Source organism: Patiria miniata, unplaced genomic scaffold (assembly GCF_015706575.1).
Source record: "Patiria miniata isolate m_02_andy unplaced genomic scaffold, ASM1570657v1 HiC_scaffold_3, whole genome shotgun sequence".
In the NCBI taxonomy this organism is placed as follows: Eukaryota; Metazoa; Echinodermata; class Asteroidea; order Valvatida; family Asterinidae; genus Patiria; species Patiria miniata.
The window spans coordinates 25,158,181-25,173,385 of NW_024037069.1; the positions used below are offsets into that span (position 1 = coordinate 25,158,181).

The 15,205-nt window shown below is 39.7% G+C and overlaps 2 protein-coding genes across 2 annotated transcripts; one reads left to right on the forward strand and one right to left on the reverse strand.

Moving 5' to 3' along the window:
- Nucleotides 1–135: 135 nt before the first annotated feature.
- LOC119738208 (39S ribosomal protein L52, mitochondrial-like) lies at nt 136–6,993 on the reverse strand. Its single transcript, XM_038212974.1, has 6 exons — nt 6,850–6,993; nt 5,021–5,085; nt 3,114–3,231; nt 2,333–2,400; nt 1,689–1,753; nt 136–487 (listed from the first exon to the last, which is right to left on the reverse strand). The coding sequence occupies exons 2-6, from the start codon at nt 5,046–5,048 to the stop codon at nt 323–325; spliced, it is 444 nt and encodes a 147-aa protein (XP_038068902.1). The 5' UTR covers nt 5,049–5,085; nt 6,850–6,993; the 3' UTR covers nt 136–322.
- Nucleotides 6,994–7,070: 77 nt separating this feature from the next.
- On the forward strand, nt 7,071–15,133 carry LOC119738209 (ATP-dependent DNA helicase Q4-like; the record flags this gene model as incomplete). The annotated part of the gene is given in 9 exon segments (XM_038212975.1): nt 7,071–7,135; nt 8,827–8,875; nt 9,806–9,933; nt 10,339–10,568; nt 11,039–12,225; nt 12,564–12,871; nt 13,596–13,703; nt 14,422–14,550; nt 15,041–15,133. Coding segments are annotated over 7 exon segments (2,182 nt in total), but the record flags the coding sequence as incomplete, so codon positions are not given.
- Nucleotides 15,134–15,205: the final 72 nt, after the last annotated feature.

Sequence of the window (15,205 nt, forward strand, 5' to 3'; positions counted from 1 at the left end):
GTCGTTCTGTGACTCTATATCTGAGTAAGGTATTGAAGCCAGTGGCGCACGCAAGGGTCACGGGGGGGGGGGGGGGGGCCTCGGGGGGCTTGAGCCCCCCCCCCCCCCCCCAAGAGGCTGTCAATTATTATTACTTTTTTTTAATTTCCACGATTTGCCCTTGGTGATACGTATGCAGCCCATTTTTATAGTAGTATAATAGGGGTGTAAGTGGCGCCATCAATCCCAAAATATGGGGCCAACATTTTTCTAAAAAATTTGCGCCACTGATTGAGGCAGTGTGTGGACTAATGGGCATGTACAACTGACTTCATGACAGAAACTAAATGGGATCTTTGGCACGTAATTTCTTCTTCTTGAGTGCATGACCCTTCGGCTTCAGCTTGTGTTGATCTATTTGGTGTTGCTTCCTCTGCTCTGCTAACAACGCGTCTTTCTCCTTCTGGACTGCAGCCATCATCTCTGAGGCAAGTCTGTCGATGCGTTCCTGCAATGGGAAAAAAACATTTACAGGGAAGATATTTCAAGATCTAATAACAAATCCCACTGAGATCTGGAATTTTTGAGATTTTATAAAGGTCTCTGTATTTTTTAGTAACACTAATCTCACCCCTGAATCAAAAACAAAAATGGCTTAACTTCACACGTAGTAAAACAAATCTCTTGACTACACTACAGGCACAAGTACCCCCTCAACGGTTACAAATGGAGAGTTGGGGAGACCACTGGGAGGGACAATCCAACGCATTGCCGACAACGCCCGAGGCTCATAATAAAGACGCTAGAGGTGTGGGCACATTCAGATAAAATTAGTCGTACAAGAACCAGTATGCACAAGTGGTGTGTCCCTAACAATGGAGCTCTTCAAAGCTCAGAGTCTCATTATCAGAGTCCATTGTGAATAGACTTTATTCATGAGTCGGCCGTATTAAATTGAAAGCGAGGTAAACTCTTCATTTTTTGGAACTTGTGAGTAGAAATGAAAGCAATGAAATAAAAGTTCATTACAAATTAATACCAGTCTGCTCCGATGAATACTTTAAAACCCTAACCGCCCTGAATCCTTCAAAATCCTCTTTGCCAAAGTGGAGGAATTTGGAGGATTGAGGTTACATGGCAAAAGTGCATTACTGATTTCATAGAATGCACTTTGTCAAGGTCTTGGGATGGGCCTTGTGTTGTTTTTGCAGAGCCATGCATAAATCTAGGCCTGGATTTTGCTTGAAATCCTCCGTACTGCTCCAGGATGTCACTGGCCCAAGCCTCAACATATTGACAGTCACTGCCGCAGGATTTTGCAGGATTCAGGCAGTGGTCACCCCTCCACGGACCATATTCAAGAAATTATGGAGGAATTTGCAGGATTGAGGCTATATGCTATGTTTTCATGAGGCCAATTGGAGGATTTTGCAAAAAGGCCTGGGGAGTTAATGTTAAAAGAAGAAAAGAAGAAAATTTAAAGCGAGGCTTGGAATGCACACCAATCATAAAATAGTCTGACACCATCCCATTCAACAGTTTACAATTAATACAATAGATTCAGGGAACAAGACCCAAAATGGCTTCCTTGTGAATAAGGTCTCTAGGTCACAAGGTGTTATCTGCTGTTCCTGGATGAGGTCCATACTCTTGGATTCCTAAGCCTACAGAAAGTTATCGCTGACTGTGTGACTGGCCTTTTAACTTACAGCAATCTGGCGTTGTTCCTGTTGTCGCCTGTACTGTCCGGATCCTGTTGGGGCTGGACGACCATCTGTAAATAACCAATGCAAATTTACAATAAATGCAAATTAATCCCATTAACACCAACTCCCTAGTACTTCCTCAGGACTACCCTGCTAAATCCAACATTTTGCACCAGGAATGTACACAAGGAGTTTACTGCTCAATCCAACAGGCTCCATTGGGTATGTGACATTGTTGGATCCTGTTGGATTCAGCAGGGTTAGGTTTTAAGATGTACAACCTCTGTTGTGAAAATGCAAAGTATAACTGTCCATGCTGGAAACTTCCCTGGTACATGTATATGATCAATCTTGGTGCGAAAGCAATGCAAGTGGATAAGGGTGGTAGATTTACAGGCCATAACATCTAGATGTGTGCTAGTGGTTCCTCCATATGTGTGGAGTATAACACGACATGCTCAATTTGTTTCCACATTCTGAGCAGGTCAAGGGGGGGGGGGCTCGACATATGATAATACATGTAGCAATACTGAGTGTTTTGAATGTTAATTTGCCCTCCTTGTGAGGCTGCCTTTTCCATACACGAAGTCTATGATCATCAATCTTTTGAAAGACTGGATTAAAAAAGCCACAAGATGTATACTGACCTGCGTATGCCCAATCTGGTAGATCGATAAGTGGACCATAGTCCCGTCCTGATCGAGATTGCCCCTGGCTGTAAATAGAGCACAAAAAATTGTAACGTTTGCCATTAAGTCTGTATAGTATACAAATACTGACTGCTTCGGTTGGTGAAGTAAAACTAGCCTCACGAGGTGATCCATGAAGCATTCTATTTTCCCGGGCTGCGAAGCCGAGGGAAAGTAGTGTTTGGACAGTTAAACTGTTCGACCAGTTAAAGATTATTTTGAACAATTTTGGACTTGAACTTTGAATTTGTTGTTTTTACAACTGTTTGGATTGGAACTTTTACTACCTGTTTGATTTATATGCTGTGGGCGTCCATGGAAATGGGGTAAAATTGAAGGTAAGCCTAAGTTAAGAATTTTTTTCCCCATAAAATATCAAATGACGAGGATCTATTAGGTGTTATGTAAAACAAATAACGAACATATTTTAATTTGTGCAATGCAAGGAATGTTTTCACTCAGTGAAAAATTGAATGGAACAGTCAATCTTTCACCTCATGAAAATACTCCTTTCATTGCACTCATAAACATTCATTATTTGTATAATAATAAGCCTTTGCACTGATGACGTCACACTTTGTTTACGTGTGTGCTTTCCTATGGTGCTCAGTGGACCGTGGGCCCCCACTGGCTTCATAGGAAAGTGCACATGTGCACAAAGTGTGACGTCATCAGTACAGAGGCTTATTGGTACAGAGTTTTTGTAATACCAGCGTTCTTCCGTTCAAGAATCACTAACCTGTCTCTCCAGGTCCTGCCAGCTTGTACACAATGACTGGTACTCAGATACCTGGTTACCATCCAGGGAATTCTGGATACGCTCACTGCTGTTTGTGTACAATACTTGCAGGTCGCTCCTAAAAAAATGATGCAAATTCACAGTAAAATGTAAAAACTGTGCAACGTGCAAATGTATCCTGTACAAAAAGTATGTAACATATTTGTAACTTTAGGTTTGCAAACGTTGTTTATTTACGAAAGCCCATTAGCGCCACTGCAAGTATATATGTTGCGGATTATTTAATTCGTTATTACGGATTATTAATTCGTTATTACGGATTACTAATTCGTTATAACGGATTATTAATTCGTTATTACGGATTATTTAATTCGTTATTACGGATTACTAATTCGTTATAACGGATTATTAATTCGTTATTACGGATTATTAATTCGTTACTACGGATTATTAATTCGTTATTACGGATTATTTAATTCGTTATTACGGATTACTAATTCTTTATAACGGATTATTAATTCGTTATTACGGATTATTTAATTCGTTATTACGGATTACTAATTCGTTATAACGGATTATTAATTCGTTATTACGGATTATTTAATTCGTTATTACGGATTACTAATTCGTTATAACGGATTATTTAATTCGTTATTACGGATTATTAATTCGTTATTACGGATTACTAATTCGTAATAACGGATTACTAATTCGTTATTACGGATTATTTAATTCGTTATTACGGATTATTAATTCGTTATTACGAATTACTCATACGTTCTGAGTCATACTCGGCAAGTATGGCACAGGAGTGCAAACATTGTATGCAAAGATAGCGCCGCCTAGCGGCCCTATATACACAGGCCCCTGGTCACGTGCTCTCCACGTGTGAGAACATCAGACCTAATTCGTAATAACGAATTAATAATCCGTAATAACGAATTAAATAATCCGTAATAACGAATTAAATAATCCGTAATAACGAATTAATAATCCGTAATAACGAATTAATAATCCGTAATAACGAATTACTAATCCGTAATAACGAATTAAATAATCCGTTATAACGAATTAGTAATCCGTAATAACGAATTAAATAATCCGTAATAACGAATTAATAATCCGTTATAACGAATTAATAATCCGTAATAACGAATTAATAATCCGTAATAACGAATTAATAATCCGTAATAACGAATTAATAATCCGTAATAACGAATTAAATAATCCGTTATAACGAATTAGTAATCCGTAATAACGAATTAATAATCCGTAATAACGAATTACACAATCTGTAACATATATACTTGCAGTGGCGCTAATGGGCTTTCGTATTTATTCAACTTAAGGCCAAAAAAAAAATAAGTCGGTCTCTGGTCAGCGCGCGCCTCGATTTTAATCATGCGCGTCGATCTTTTTTTTCCCAAAATGTTCCGCGGTAGCTCCAACAGCGCCCTCTATTTCTGCACCTCCTCAATTTTTTTTACCAAAGAGCACCAAGGAATGGGAAATTGCACCAAGGCAAATGATTGAAAGCACCAAGGCAAATTATGGAGGACACCAATGTATATGAGGACACGAAAAAAACAAAATAGTACCCCACCTTGTCTGTACAAAAAATCCAAGCTTGAAGAAAAAAAAAAAAAAAGCAATAAAAAAAAAAAAGCCGCGTGGCCGCGTCATTTCCGGAACTTTGGTCTGACCAGAGACCAAATATTTTTTTTTTTGGCCTAATAAAGGCTAATTTGGTTTCTTACACAAAACATACACAAAGTAATTGGGGTTTTCATTTGAATGTTTGGAAAAATTAGCATTAATGGATTTTGATTGATTTTTTTTGCTGTTAAGCATTTAAATGTGTAAATGGCACATCTGCGGAAAATGTAATACAGAAGAACAATACTTACTCGCCAACACAGATGCACATGAAGTCATGCTGAGTTCTATACTATGATAACGACAGATGTCAAAGCTAAAAAAAGAAAAAACAATTAAAAAATGTCACCAAAAAACCCACACGTCTAGGTTATTGTACAGCTATGACTTGTCTGAGAAATGGTTCATCTTGGTAGAATGCTGTAAACTGACGTCTACTATTTTTAAAATATTTTTGTTTTAGATATATAAAGTTAGTTATACTTCTAGTATCCAGACGCCACTTCTTTGGTTGTGTACAAAGTCTATGGATGCCTAGTATATTTTCTAACAAAATTGGAAATGTTTCTCAGTCCCAGATTCATGTCTTTTCCACATTTTTGCAATAACTGATCTTCACTGGGATAATACATAGTGAAGAAAGTGGCATCATGATGCAACATTCTTTCTATTATTATGGCAAATACATCATACAAATGTTGAAAAATAATGAATTTTGTGCTGAGAAAAACTTTCAACTTTGTTAGAAAATACATGAATTCCACAACTCCCATTCAATTTTGTGCACAGCCACAAATGCTTGTCAAGATTTAACATTCATCTTTTAGACAGTCTCAGTAAGAAAATGCATAACTGAAAAAATTACGCTCATATCATAATAAACATTAATCATGTTACTAATGTTAAACCATAAACCTATTCTGGGTAATCATGTAGTTTACGACACCTCTATGTTTTACAAGTTCCGTCCATAAATCAAAACCTGGCCCTTTTTCTTTCCACAAAATTAAGGTATCTTAGCGAACTATTTAGATGATTTCAAACACAAAGTGACTTTTCCTGCTTGTATCATTGCCAAATGTTTAGGTATTAAGTCCCAAAACGGAAAAATTTCCGTACTGGATCACCACTTGTTTCCAATTAATTTTCAAACGCCAAAAGTTGCATCCTTTATGGTTATTCCCTCCACTTTCCCTCCTCTACTCTCACCCTCTCCTTTCCTTTATTTAATCAGTCACTTACTTCATCGAGATTCGAACCCCGGACTCTTGCTTGATACACGAGACTTTTAACCGCTAGGCAGCGCACGATCGCTGTTGCAATAATCTTTGGACGTATTTGAAGTATCCATTGAAATAAACTAAATATTCATGAGAAAATAAATATTCATAATGACGTATTGCACTATCATTGGCCGGTACCGCTGTCTTCCAGACACTTCAGTCAGTTTTGACCGGCTGCTTCAACTCAGTTCTGCGCGACGTGTGCATCCAAAATGTTCTCTAAAAACACATTTTGCCTAATTTTTTTTCCGCATTTACAGAGCTTCCTGGATTCCTCTTGGTTGAAATCACAAGGTGAGGTGTAAATTGATGTGTTTGGCAGCAGGTAAAGTGGTGACCCAGTATGGACATTTTTACCCCCAAAACATAAAGTGTCTTTTCGTTCTCTTTGATGGAATGGGTCCTAAAGTCTAAACTACACGATTACACTATTCGTGCCAATGAAAAAGGAGTTGGCAAAAATAACTGTGCATAACTAAAACTAAAAGCAAGTGTTACCGGTACTCATAGAAACTTAATTTCCAACATATTTCAATACAGCAACTGACTTGTCTTGGCATGTGTTATAACACTGCCCCCCCCCCCCTCCCGCCCCCCTCCCCCAAATAAAAACATTTCACACTCAGTTGACACTACACTAGGCCTAAAATTTGAAATGAGTCTGACATGTCTGAAAATGGTCAAACTGGACTTAAAAATATAAAAACCAAGCTCAAGTATTGTCAATTGTATTGTCAACCAAATTTCCAAAAATCGAGGACATTTACATGAAACACAACCAATATTAGGGAACTTACCAGATCCATTTGTACACACATGTCCATGCATGGAAAGTAGAATTTGTATAGCGCCCTCTATAGTCATGCTATAAAAAAGATGTGCTCGAGAGGTTTACTTAACCTCGGTTGTGTTGTGGCTTTGGCTTCAATACTAGCACTAGTGTACGGGAAGGGAACGCATAGTTGAAACCATGTATGAAATGAAGCCCACGTTTAAAAAAACCTGCCCCGCGCCAGAGGGCGCTGTTCTTAAAAAAATCTGCCGGGAAAATTGATCGCCGCCTAGTTGTGCAAAAAAACTAAGGTAAGGTTCGACTTGGGCTTTGAAATTGTGGTATTTTTATGTCATTTGTTTGTTTGCTCTTTCTCCCAGGGTACCATTAATAACCACAATAATTTGTTTCCATTTCAAATGGTTGAAAAACAAGAATTGGGACGGAAAAACGGTAATCATCCGGAAAAAGAATGTGAAAAATTATAGAGTTAAAAAGGCCTATTCAATATTTCGATGGGACAATCACAATGGTCACAGAAACTTTTAAACACAAGCTAGTCAATCCTAAATACAAATCAAATGGCCAAACATGCCAAATGAATGGCCATTGTATAGTTACGGGCCCCACTTTTGTTTTAGTAATTAAAGTGTTGTTAATGTTATTCCAGATCAAGTTCTGCTACTTTTCAGCTGAATTCAGACCCTATTTTTTTTGGTAGAAAATATGTTTTTCTGAGGAAGTTTACAGCTGATGCCATGTGAATCAATGGGGTTTTGTGCATTCACGGTGCGACGTGGTGATCGCCATCTTGTGTCTTGCCATTTTTGTGTTGCATTTTGCCATTGTCATCGCCGTTTTACCGATAAATTTGCCTAAAAAAATCAAAACATTGCCCTTTCTCTAGCTGGAGTTACCCAGCCCTGAGTTTTATCATTGGGTTGTCATCTAGGGCTGGAGCGAGTTTTTCTTGTAACTTGTAGTATAAGCAAAAATTTTGGAAAATGTTCAATTTTGTCCCCGTTACACACTAATTGCAACTGCAACTCACCCCAAACTTGCCTGGAATAACCATTACACAGGTTCTTGAAGTAAAAAACGATCCACGATGAAGATTCAGCCTACAATTGCAGTGAAAACGGGAGGAATAACCGCTAACCTGACAACCTTTCAGGCATGGCCAGGACTGCAATTGGTTTGTGCACAAAAAAAATTGTGTACAATGAATGGCGGTCGAATAACAGGCACAGAGAGCGATCGCTGTCAACTACTCGTTTTAGCCGGCTGCGCTGGCTGTTGGCGCATGACGTCACGCGGAAGCGTAACACCCGATGACTGTTTCATGCACTATTGGTTGCGGTTCCAGTACCAAAGCTGTGATGCGAGGGGTAAACCTCATATTAGTGCATGAAACAGTCATCGGGTGTTACGCTTCCGCGTGACGTCATGCCCCAACAGCCAGCGCAGCGGGCAAAACCGAGTAGTTGACAGCAATCGCTCTCTGTGCCTGTTAATCGACCGCCATTCATTGTACACAATTTTTTTTGTGCACAAACCAATTGCGGTCCTGGCCATGCCAGCAAGGTTGTCAGGTTAGCGGTTATTCCTCCTGTTTTCACTGCAATTGTAGGCTGAATCTTCATCGTGGATCGTTTTTTACTTCAAGGACCTGTGTAATGGTTATTCCAGGCAAGTTTGGGGTGAGTTGCAGTTGCAATTAGTGTGTAACGGGGACAAAATTGAACATTTTCCAAAATTTTTTGCCTATACTACAAGTTACGAGAAAAACTCGCTCCAGCCCTAGATGACAACCCAATGATAAAACTCAGGGCTGGGTAACTCCAGCTACCCTTTCTCCACAATAGTGTTGGTTTTAAATGTTGCTAGCTACTGGTTTGGTAAGTCCAATAAACTAACAGTGGATTTTTGTTCTCTTAGGAACAGCACTTGCCAGTTACTACACAATCACCAAATTAATTTTCCTGTTATATTTACCATTTAGATGCCAGCTTGAGACCTCTACATGCTGCTAAAGTTACAGGAGAAAGCAAGTGAGTAGTCAGTATTTTCCACTCACAACAAGACCAGAATTTATTCTGAGATCACATTACATGGATAAAGATTAAAATCACTATCGTTAACCTGAGAGTTTACCCCACAGCGAAAAAGACCAGGAACCAAAATATGACCAAAATATACAGCAATATTGCTCAGATTTCTGTAAACACATGGCACAACCTGCTTTCATAGATGTCAAGAACTGTTTTATTTGTGTAACGTTAAGTTATGGTAGAAAAGTGTAGGGGTCTACAGCTGTCAAAGAGATTCTAGTTTTCTGTTCTGATCAGTTTTTGGTTGAGTTACTGTAAGGCGAAGTAAAAAAAAACCCATGTTTCTCGTCCCCGCCCACTTCCTTTTTGGAGGCCGCCTGGATTTTTTTATTATTTTTTATTTTTGAAAAATGCAGTAAAAAAACACCGAAAAAGTCCACAAATTCATCGGAAAATAAATTGTAGATCAAAACAAGTCTAAATGACACTGTAAATATGTTCAGTTCTCTTGTCCAACTTGTCTTTCATTTTAAAAGTGTCTTTGAACAGTGGAAACACCAACGGTTGCAGGAAATTTTTAAATGGTGGCCATCTTGAAACAAATAAAAAATAAAAAATAAAAAGCCCCGCTTCCTCCTTTTTTTCAAAAACCCGGACGAGAAACATGTTTTTTTTTTATTCGGCCTAATTGTTTTTCTGACAAATCTCTGACATTTTTGCACAAATAACTTAGACTCCCCAACTTGATCACATTCAGGCTTGATCTCATGTTATTTTCTTTAAAAAGGAAATTTAAGGGGCCAAATTGCCTTGGAATTTTATCACAGTTTATTTCAATGCCACATATTGATTTTTGTGATCATCTTTTGGCTTCCAACTTGCCAACATTTCTGAGAGATATGAATTTTGTTTGGTTGTTTTGCTCCATAGCATGGACGTGTCTAGCAGAGCAGTGGAATTAAAGAAGACGCTGAAAAAGTGGGAGAAAGCGTTTCACGACACCCACGATAGAAAAGCAAGCAGATTAGATATTAAAGAGGCACCACAGCGAGTACAAGGTAATACAATTCCACAAACAAATAAGGGATTGTTAGGGACTAATTTCCTGACAATAGAGTGAATTTAGCAGGTTGCGTTTTTTTTTCATCTTCAGTATTGATAAGACAGTCTTACGGGTACCCGTCCACCTGTGTTTTACTTCAACAGCGTACCCGATTCCAGTATTACCTGTAAATGCCCACAACTATCTTGGACTAGTAAAAATGGATTGTGGCCAAATTGTGTCCAGAAAGTCGCTTAATATTGAAAAAGATCGAAGCCCACTCCACATGTTGGCGCAGGGCTGGATTCCAACCTGGGTCACAGCGATGGAAGGCAAGGAAAGTACTGCTATCCCAACGTTATCCCCTTTTACTCTAATAAATATTGTCAGTATATACAAAAGTCTTTACGTTTCTGATCAGATGCTTACAGAGAATACAATGATCTCAAGAAAACGGGTGATGGATCGTCAGTGCCCACAGTCACAGAGGACAAAACAGAGAAGATATCCAGCGGCACCTGGGGTGCTCATCTCAATCAGTCTAACAAGAGTACTGCAGACAAGCAATCCGAGGCAGGAAGCAAGCATGAACAAGGCAACATACTGCGCCAGTACAGTAGGAAACTGCAACACTCGACGAGTGCATCTAAGGTGATTCTACATTTTTGAATAATTTAATATCCGGTTCGTTAGTAAAAATATCATACATGCGCGCACCACTGATTACCAGCGCCCATTGGATAGACACGTACGTTGCTGCCAGTTCCAATGGTTCCAATGCTACTTAATGGGCAGTGGGCGTGGTTTAAACTGAACTGACGTCACACTAACAAACCGGATTCAATCAGGCAAACTTGGAATCAATTCGAAATGCCGTTGATTATGTTTTTTATGTGCCAACCTAAGTTGCTTGTGCCGGTTGCAATTGCATTAGCAAGTCAGGAACCGGTGGACATTTGCGTGACCAAGAAGTAAATTTTCGCCAATTAGACTTAGTGTGCGCCAGACGAAAATTGACAATGTGCTTTAACATCATGTATGCATCAATATTTTTTTCAAGGGAGCTGAGTAGTCGATATTTGAATATGCTTAGTTTATCAAAATTCCTGCTACCTCTGCAGCTCCCAAAAACGCCATCCTACAGACGAGCAGGCTCTGGGTCAGATGCGTCCAAGACGTCTCCCAAGGATGCTTTCCAGGCTAGCATCCCTGACGATGACCCGAGCTCTAAGGAGGATGTCATCACCCAAAAGTCTACAGGGAGTATCTTCAGTTGTCTGCGCGACACCAAGATCGCTGTCACCAGCTCCTGTAAGAAGGCCAAGCTCCGGAGAGACGATGTCGCGGTCGGCATGCTCCGTGCGAAACCTCCCAAGAAGCAGTCTTTGAAAACAGAATGGTTGGACAACTGTGAACAGGATCTCCTGGTAGGAGTTAAGGGTCTACCTGCGCAGGACTCTGAAAGCACGCCGCATCGAGGAACTGTGGGTAATCATGCCAAAACTAATCAAGAAAACCAAGAGAATATTTGGGATGGCGAGTCGTCCAAAAAACCGGGGCATAAACTTGATGATGCATCAAAACCCACACCAAGTTCATCCCTATTGACATCGGACTACTCGGTTGCACATGGAGCTAACAGAGGTAACAGCTTTAGTATTAAAAGCTCTTCTGAGTCTGAAAAACTTCATACACCTAAGAACTCGGGCAGTAGGTCAAAAACTGCGTCAGTGGCTGGTGTGAAGATGGATGTTAATGATGATCTAGGTACGAAACAATCGTTTCGTTCCAGAGCTGACTGTGAGATTCCTGAAAGAAGCGATCCGGACAATTCAGTCATGAGAGAATGCAAAGCTTCACCTGGAGAGGTTGCCATGGAAATCAGAGAACGTACGGTTTCCAATGGAAGTATCAAAGCGACCGGTTCACCAAAAACGTCAATTTCTCCACTTTCAAATGTACCAAATATGAAAAGATCCGAAAGTCCATCGGTCAGAACACCCAGACAAATTTCTGACAACCCTGCAACCAAACTCATGACACATGGAAGAGATATTGTCACCAAGGCACAACATGAAGACAGTCATCACAAAGAATCTTCATTCAGGGAGGATGATGACGACTCCAATTTGTGTCGGAAACCTAAACCAGGTATTATTGGAAATTTACAAGAAGTGAGCGAGCTAGATGCCTTGAGAAACGAAGAGGACACAATGAAGAAAGAGCAAGGGGAATACACAGGCGTGGATGGTGCAACCTTAGAAAAGAAGAGCGTGCGATCCAAGAAAATTGCTTCTTCTACGTCCAGGTAATATGAAATACAGGACAGATAAATATTTTTCAATTTTCAGGTTTTTTTAAGGAGCCTTTTTGCCGCAATTGCTGTGAAATACAAATGTGAAAGTCCAAGTTTTATTTGAAAAACTGTTTGTTCTCAGCGATAGTTGGGTCCAAATCATCGTAGGTACTGATACGAAACTCTTCTTTTCTTGAGAATGACAGCATACATGTAGCAGGCACTATGATTTCACAGATTACTTATTGTGTGCTATTATTTACTTACAATCATGTAGGCTGTTTCATAATGTTATGGCAGTTTGGTTTTGAATGTTTGCCAATGGGGTCCATAATTTTTCATTTTCACAGAACGTCCTCTTCGTCAGCTACAGCTCCCGCACGATCCAACCTGAACGAGAACTTTGTCAAACTGGAGATGAAGAAGAAGAGGTACACTCGCAAGGGGCTGTTCCACATGAAGGGGGAGGCCTACAAGCGTCAGGTGTGGAAGCAGAAGATGGCAGGAGGCGGGGGACTGGGCTTATCAGGGCGGGGCGGGTGGAGGGGAGGAGGGCGTGGTGGTAGAGGGAGGGGCAGGGGAGGATTCAACATGGCCAACCCGACAGACAAGTGCTTCAAGTGCGGACAGACGGGCCACTGGGCCAGCAGGTGCATGGGTGAGATTGTCTTTTATCTTCTCTTGGATTTCGGCCGTTGCATAACAAACCCCCTCCCAGTTTCATTTGACTGATTGAGATTTGAATTTAATACTCCTTGCAATGGTCACTTCACGCTGAATTACTTGTAGTGCAGTGATTTTTTCTATAATTTAGTATTCGGTTATTCTAATTTGGACTTAAATTGATCGAATATTCAAGTTTTCGAAATGTGCAGATCAAGTTTATGCTTCCCGAAACTAGCTGCCAATCAGAGTTTGCGTGTGCCTGGGCTTGTCAAAAATTGACAAAGAGCCTGTAAAAATAACAGTCAGTACAGTAAAATTTTCAGTCGCTACCCCATAACTGGCGTCACCTCAAACGTATTAAAGTTACGCCATCATTTGTTGCGTAAGTCGGTGATTTATGCACTGTGAAGTTTGCATGAATTGTGTCATAATTCAAATAATGCGCAACTTGAACTGCGTTGCACTGTAAACTGTTGCACAACTTACGCAATAAAACTAAAGTAAGTGGAGTAAACTTTCAAATGTGAAAGCATTTTGATGTCAAGAAACACATTGAGTGAAATTTGCCCTGGTTAAATGTTACCAGTTTTGCCATCACAAATTGTGAGATTGCCTGATTGTATGTTTGCTGTCATGATGTCTGGAATCCAATTTTATTAAGTGTTAAACCTAGATAAAATTTAACAAATTCTTTGTGTTGATCACTTTAATTTTAGGTTTCCAGCCAGGTGCTGGAGATGACAAAAAAGCAGAGATTAAGGAAGAAGATTTTCCGACACTAGAAGAAGCAGCGATGGCCGCCCGTGGCATCAAGAGTACCCCGGGTAAGAGCAAGTAATAAAATTGTCTTACAGAAAAATATTCAAATCATCTTATTCCTCGGATCAGTCTTACAATAGACCTTATGCGTTAAGGCAGAGTCAGAGAGCGATGGTTTCGTTTCGCTTGGACAAACATGAGTAAACCTTTGTGCATTCATTGTGACTAAATTCAAAACAAAACAAAAACAAAGAACATCCTCTGAGACACCGCAATGCATAAGGTCTATATTCTAAAAAAAATGTATGTCAGAATTTCTGTTTAGAGCAGACCTCCATATAAGGAGTTGTTCACGACAACTCGCGAGAGGCACATACCATAACATAGTTAGAGGAGTGTTTCAAAAAAACATGAAGTAAAATTGTTGAACAAAATCGTTGGAAATTTATATTTTTTTATTTATTTTGACACTCTGACCGAAAAGGTATTTATGAATGGGAATAAATATGTGCTTGGCCTGTACTTGTCCATTTAAGATCGGCTGGGGACCTGGTTGCTAATAATATCCCTCACCTTCGGCTCAGGCCATTATCAGTGTCCATTTAAGCCGGTCTGAAACGAACTTGTTAAAAACCGGCCAAGCACACATTTATTCTCTTAGTAAAGGTACTAAACTGCTTGAATGAATGGGTTTGTTTGTACCCAGGAAATGCTGCCCTTACAGCACTCGTTCACTAAAAAATGTAGCCTGTTGAAGTCTGCCTGCCTTGTTTTCTTGTACAGATGGAGAGAAAGATGCAGGCAGTGTTGATGTCGTTCCTGATGCCAATGTAGAGACAGTCTTTGACTTCCCTCCACCGCCACCTCCCATAGAACCACTCCTGCAGCTCAACTCAGACGGAAAACCTGGTGGTAAGATTTGCTGTTGTGTATACAGCGTGTTCATTAACTCATTGATGCCATGCTCAAAATGTGCATGCTTCTGTGTAGTGTCCCAATGATTGCACATGCAGACTGTCAACTTCAACTTTGCACAGAACCGTATGCGTATGTGGTATGTTTGCACAACACATAGTAAAATACGGGTCTCACTTCATACTTAAACATTCTACTGAAAAAGTTGTGTTTTTTTATACAAATGCTAAAATAATATGCAAATGCTTTATAAGATGATGAGGTCATTGATTTGAACTAATTACATGCCAAATGATTACTTCAAGAAATGAGGCATACAAACTATTTTATTCTAACACTAACAGTCATGATATTTTTGATGAAACTGAATTTTAAGAAAATTCTAAAAAATTGCCAGCTGCTTAGATTTATACCTGAATATTGATGCCTAATGTATCATAAAGTACAAGTATTCAAGAGAGACTGTTTATTGAATTCATTTATACAGAGGCCCCGTCGTGTGTCTACAAAGCCTTGAAGCAGATGGGTTACAGTAGCTTCCGGCCGGGCCAGGAGCAAGCCGTCATGAGAATCCTCTCAGGTAGGGAACTCAGTTCTTACTCAACTAGTATTAACCCGAACAGAACTCAACCATTTAACCCCAACGGCATGT

Bases quoted from the DNA above. Each gene is read 5' to 3' on its own strand.
- LOC119738208 (XM_038212974.1), bottom strand. From the start codon at position 5,048: ATGACTTCATGTGCATCTGTGTTGGCGA. The intron at 3,232-5,020 runs GTAAGTATTGTT...TCATTTTTTTAG, and splicing joins ATGTGCATCTGTGTTGGCGA to GAGCGACCTGCAAGTATTGT. The intron at 488-1,688 runs GTAAGTTAAAAG...TTCCCATTGCAG, and splicing joins AGGAACAACGCCAGATTGCT to GAACGCATCGACAGACTTGC.